The sequence below is a fragment of the Arachis stenosperma genome, chromosome 5, assembly GCF_014773155.1.
Source record: "Arachis stenosperma cultivar V10309 chromosome 5, arast.V10309.gnm1.PFL2, whole genome shotgun sequence".
In the NCBI taxonomy this organism is placed as follows: domain Eukaryota; kingdom Viridiplantae; phylum Streptophyta; class Magnoliopsida; order Fabales; family Fabaceae; genus Arachis; species Arachis stenosperma.
Window position 1 is genome coordinate 139,784,615 of NC_080381.1, and position 5,986 is coordinate 139,790,600.

The 5,986-nt window shown below is 32.5% G+C and overlaps 1 protein-coding gene across 3 annotated transcripts; it reads left to right on the top strand.

Annotated features, from left to right (window-relative positions):
* The first annotated feature begins 391 nt into the window (after nt 1-391).
* Nucleotides 392-3,899, top strand: LOC130982935 (receptor-like protein EIX2). Of its 3 annotated transcripts, XM_057907088.1 has the most exons (4): nt 392-2,403; nt 2,521-2,685; nt 3,364-3,617; nt 3,755-3,899. In XM_057907088.1, the coding sequence occupies exons 1-3, from the start codon at nt 1,059-1,061 to the stop codon at nt 3,600-3,602; spliced, it is 1,749 nt and encodes a 582-aa protein (XP_057763071.1). In that variant the 5' UTR covers nt 392-1,058; the 3' UTR covers nt 3,603-3,617; nt 3,755-3,899. The 3 variants fall into 3 exon arrangements, with proteins under 3 accessions (XP_057763071.1, XP_057763070.1, XP_057763069.1); XM_057907087.1 differs by having other exon boundaries at nt 2,521-3,617; XM_057907086.1 differs by having other exon boundaries at nt 392-3,617.
* The last annotated feature ends 2,087 nt before the right edge of the window (nt 3,900-5,986 follow it).

Genomic DNA, 5,986 nt, shown 5'->3' on the forward strand with positions numbered 1-5,986 from the left:
TTCTTTTTCTTATAGTAGTAATAATATAATAGATCATAAGGACCAGTTTTATTATATTTTGACAATATTTGATTAAATATCAATGTATATTTTATCCTAGCTCTAAAAAATCTATTTCTTACCCAAAATATCATTTTTATTTTTATTAAATATATCACCTTACTTAATAATTTCTCAATCAATAATAAAAAAAATGAAGTAATTAAAAGTGATGTTAAAGAAGTAGAAGATGCAAACAGATATTTTGAATACATACACTTTATCCCACTATATATATGAATATTGGGTCTCGGAGTTTCCCATAGAGAACATTACACAAAATTCTCTATATTCTTATTTGGAAGAAACTAGAAATGATGAGCAATTACTTTCAGAAATGGGTTTATGCATTATTAGTGGTACTTATTATGTTGTATGATGCAGGATTAATCCATGGGGAAGTTACATGCTTAGAGAATGAGAGGCAAGCACTCCTCCGCTTCAAACAAGGCATAGATGATCCCTTGGACATTCTGTCAACATGGAGGGACGATGATTGTTGCAAATGGCAGTGAATTACATGCAGCAACCAAACTGCTCATGTACTCCGCCTTCATCTCCGTGGATCATATTCACATTATTTATCTGGTCAAGTCAATATCTCCACCTTGATTGACTTGCAATATCTTCAACATTTAGATCTCAGTTCCAATAGTTTTCTTGATAGTAATATCTCACAACACATTGGCTTGTTTACCAAGCTAAGGCATCTCAATCTGTCATATTCCGAGTTTGGTGGGAGTATTCCTTATCAACTAGGCAAGCTTACACATTTACAGTATTTGGATCTCAGCTACAATTATCTTGATGGAGTTATCCCATATCAACTCAAACACTTGAGACAACTACAATATCTCTGTCTTCAAGGGAATAGTGATCTTTCAGGAGCAATTCCTTTTCAAAGTGGTGATCTTCCATTGCTGCAAACTCTCAAGCTCGGTGGTGACTTTGATCTTGAAACTAAAGGTGCAGAATGGGTGTCTAATCTCTCCTTTTTAAATACTCTTGACTTCACGTCAATGAGTCTTGGCAACTCTCGCCACTGGCTTCAAATGATTCGTAAGCATATTCCAAACTTAACAGAGTTGAGCCTGTCGGATTGTAGTCTTTCTGACAATGATGTTCAACTTTTGTTTCATATTCATTCCAACTACTCTTCCACAACTTCCCTTACCATCCTTGATTTATCTGATAATATGTTGACATCATTCACATTTCAATTGTTGTCCAACTTCAGCTCTAACCTTCGGGAGCTTTCTCTTTCATCTAACAATATTGTTTTGTCACAATCTCATTACCCAAACTTTCCTTCTCTTGTGAGCCTTGACCTTTCTTATAATAATCTCACTTCATCAGTGTTTCAAGGAAATTTCAACTTCGGCTCCAACCTTGAAATGCTTGATTTGTCAAATTGCAGTCTTACGGATACAAGTTTTCTCGTGTCATCTACTTCCATTGTGAATTCTTCATCTTCTCTTGTTCGCCTTGATCTCTACTTTAACCTGTTGACATCATCAAACATATTCCACTGGATTTTCAACTTCACACTCAATCTTCACACCCTTTCTCTTGGTGACAACTTGTTAGAAGGTCCTGTTCCACTAGGTTTTGACAAAGCAATGAACTCTCTTAAATATCTCGATCTCTCTCATAACAATCTGCAAGGAGAAATTCCACATTTCTTTGGAAATATTTGCACGTTGCAGACACTATACTTGTCATATAACAACTTGAGTGGGGACTTTTCAAGATTCATTCAAAATTCATCATGGTGCAACAGACACATATTTCAGGAGCTAGATTTGTCTTACAATCAAATCACTGGCGTGATACCTAAAAGCATCAGAGTGTTATCTGAGTTGGAATATCTGTACCTAGAAGGGAATTCTTTGAAGGGTGAAATCACTGAATCACATCTCAAAGGCTTTTCCAAATTAAAAGACTTGATCTTGTCTCACAGCTCAATATCCATAAAGTTTTTCCCTGGCTGGATTCCTCCTTTTCAGTTAATATATTTGAGTCTAGCATCTTGCAAGTTGGGTCCTAACTTTCCAAGTTGGCTACACACTCAAAATTACTTACAATATCTGGATATTTCTAATGCGGGGATTCATGGCTCTGTGCCGGAGTGGTTTTGGTATAAGATTCAATTTCTTGAGTTTTATTTCAATATGTCTCACAATCATTTTACAGGTGCTATTCCAAATTTATCACTAAGGCTCCCAAATGGAGGATCTACAGATTTGAGTTCAAATAAATTCGAGGGTGTAATTCCATCCTTTTTGCTACATTCTTCATCGTTGATTCTCTCTGAAAACAAATTTTCAAATGTATCATCACTGTTGTGTCAAGAGAACAACATTGGTATCAAATTGGGCACTCTAGATTTATCAAACAATCAATTGAAGGGTTCATTGCCTGATTGTTGGAAATCTTTAAGCTCGCTATTGTTTCTTGATCTAAGTAATAATAACTTGACAGGGAAGATTCCACCATCCTTGGGCTCCCTTGTCAAATTGGAAGCTTTGGTCTTACGAAGCAATGGATTCATTGGCAAACTACCTTCTAGTTTGAAGAACTGCACCAGTTTACTTTTGTTGGATGTCAGTGAAAATTTGCTGTCAGGTCCAATACCCTCTTGGATCGGTGAGAGTCTACAGCAATTGATAGTTTTGAGCATGTCAGGAAATAGTTTCTCTGGAAATCTTTCTAAGCATCTCTGTTACCTAAAGAAAATTCAACTGTTGGATCTTTCAAGAAATAACTTATCAAATAAAATTCCAACATGTTTAAAGAATTTCACTGCAATGTCCCAAAAGAGCGTCAACTCAACTGAAAACGCACGTCTTATATATTGGCACAACAGTACTTATTATGAGACTTATGGTTTATTTATTTCTAGATATATATTTAACATAACAATAATGTGGAAAGGTGTTAAATGTGGATTTAAGAATCCAGAGTTGCTTCTTAATAGCATTGACCTCTCGAGCAATCATTTTACTGGTGAAATCCCAAATGAGATTGTGTACTTGGTTGGATTAGTTTCTTTGAATCTTTCAAGAAACAATTTGAGTGGAGAAATTCCTTCTCAAATAGGGAACATAACTTCACTAGAATCCCTAGACTTATCAAGAAACCATATATCTGGCACAATCCCCTCAAGTCTTTCTCAGATTGATAATCTAGGCGTGTTAGAGTTGTCAAACAACTCTCTTTATGGAAGAATCCCACCTGGAAGACACATGGATACCTTTGATGCATCTTGCTTTGAAGGAAATCCTAATCTTTGTGGTACACAACTTAACAAAACTTGTCCTGAAGACATGCCAGAAGTAAAGCCTGAAGAACCAACAACACATGATGATGCAGATGATAATTCAGGCTTTTATGAAGCATTACACATGAGCTTAGGCTTTGGATTTTTCACTGGCTTCTGGGGTCTTTTAGGGCCATTGTTGTTTTGGAGGTCTTGGAGAATTGCTTATCTCAGATTCTTGAACAAAGTGGCAGACTACATATATGTGACAGTGGCAGTATATGTTGCAAAATTTTACAAGTGACTCAAAGACTGCAAGGTAATTTCTATCTTTAAACTAATCAATAAAAAAATGTTTCATCACATATAACGGGGAAATAATAGCTTTTATTCTGTGATTTTTTGTTTCTTTTGTTCCAAGTTAATGTCTAAAAAATAAATTATATTCCTATGCAGAGATACTCAACACTGAGACTGAGATGATGGACACATCACTGGTTGCTATGATTATAGGAGTTTGCACTGAGATATTTGGTTTGTAATTGAAGTTTATGGGTTGTAGAGATCACTTTTCTGGATACTTACTATATATTATACTGTTTTATAATTTCATTATGTAATGAATTTGCAAGTATATCTCACTTTGGCTTATATATAAAATATCTAAACTATGAGTAATTTTTGTTTGAATTTAGCTTTCATCAGACAACTACATACAATTGTGCTATGTTAATAAATCAACTTCTAAGCCAAGGCTTTATATAAAAAAGACAATAACTTTACTATATGCAAAATCCCTCGGAATTCGGATCATGAGGTCCTTTAACCATCACAAGGTTTGGTTTACAAGAATGATAGCAATACTGTAAGTCTGTAAAACAACTGCCATAGTATCAAAGAAATACAATGGTTCTAGTACATACAAGACCTTATGTATAGAGTTACTAAATCAAATTTGATGATCGAATTGACTTAATTGAAAATTAGAGTGAGACCCGCGTAATACGCGGAGAGGTAGATTATATTTTAATAAATGTTATATTAAAAATATTTTAGAGAACATATTATAAATAAATTTTAAATTTATTTATTTTTAAAAAAGACATAGGTTATTTATATTAGAATTATATAAAACTGTATTTTTTTTTTCATTTTTCGATTTGCATTAATGGCTACACTTTATCTTTTCTTGCGGTTTTTTTGTTTGTAAATAATGAAAAAAATAAATGAATGAGAATGAAAAACATAAAAATGTTATATTAAATTTAAGGAATTTTTGACAATTAGTATAAGAGATTAAGAAATGAAGAGTAGTAAACGTCTTAATATGTATAAGTTGTAGAATTTGAATATTTGTAACTGAAATTTTTTATAATAATAATTATTATTATGACACTTTTAATGTATGTTTATTACATTTAATTAGTACTTGATGTTTCAATTGAATAATAATATATAAGAGTTTTTTGTTTTAATTTTTTTAAAACATTTTACTAAATAGTGATTGGTTGATTTTCATCTAGTAATTTTGGGTATTAACTCTTCCCATCTGTCATTACCACTGCAAATCCTTCTACAACAATTTGAAAAAGGAGGAATACGTAAATGTAAATTGTAGAAGAAGTACTTCACATGTAAAACAACAATTTTTAATTTGATGATGAAATATTGCAATCGATAGTATATAGGGAGCAATAATTTTAGATGTACATTAATTTTGGTTGTGACTGTTGGACAGAACTGTTTACAAAAGAGAAATACATAAACTTGTGCTACTTGCAATGAGTTCACAATTAAAATGTTATTATTTATAACAAATAAATAGGGCTATTGAAAATGATATTGAACAATGAGAAGAGTAAACGGCAAAGTTAAAAATCTTTTGGAAGATACCTGGGACAAATTTCCTACGTTGACGACGCCAAATGATAACGTTGTTCTGAGACCCAGAATCAAGCTCTGGCAGGGAACCGCAAGAGGAGGAATGGAGTTTGCCCTGGTTTCTGCAATTTATGCAATGCGGCTCCGTCGAAGATGGACATCGCGATGTACAATTTGTTTTGAGAAAAAAACAATGGCTCATGGGATCGAAAGAGGATGGAGGAAATAGGATGGGATCGAAAGAGGACGGAGGAAATATATTCTATTATATAAAAATCGGATTTCTGTACTTAATAATGGAGCTGACGTGGCATGCTTTTGAGAGTATTTTTCGATTTATTTCTTTTAACTCATTAATACAAGTTACTACGATGAATTAATTATAACAACTAATTGATTTGATTATATATTTAAATATCACATCATTTATATCAAACAATTAATTATTAAAAGTGTTTTTCAATTTATAAGATCACATAATATTAATTATAATTGATTTATTTCTTTCAATGGCCAAATATTCAAAATATTTTGGATATAAGATCAATCTACATAGAATAAAAAAAAATTATTTTTGACATGTTAATCCGAATTATATAAATCTATCGTTGTCATTACCTTTATTTTATAATTATTCTTTTGTCTCCAGATTTGTTGCAGTTATAAAAGATTTGAATATTTAGGTCATGAATGTGGTTTGAGAGCATGTAAAGTCTATGAACTGAGAGGTTTGTATGACTTATACTAAAGAAAATGAAGATTTTTTAGGTGTTCGAAAGTCTACATGGTGGCTTACAAAGATTGTGA

What these genes read in the sequence shown, in the direction of transcription:
- LOC130982935 (XM_057907086.1), top strand. Translation starts at nt 1,059, where the DNA reads ATGAGTCTTGGCAACTCTCGCCACTGGCTTCAAATGATTCGTAAGCAT.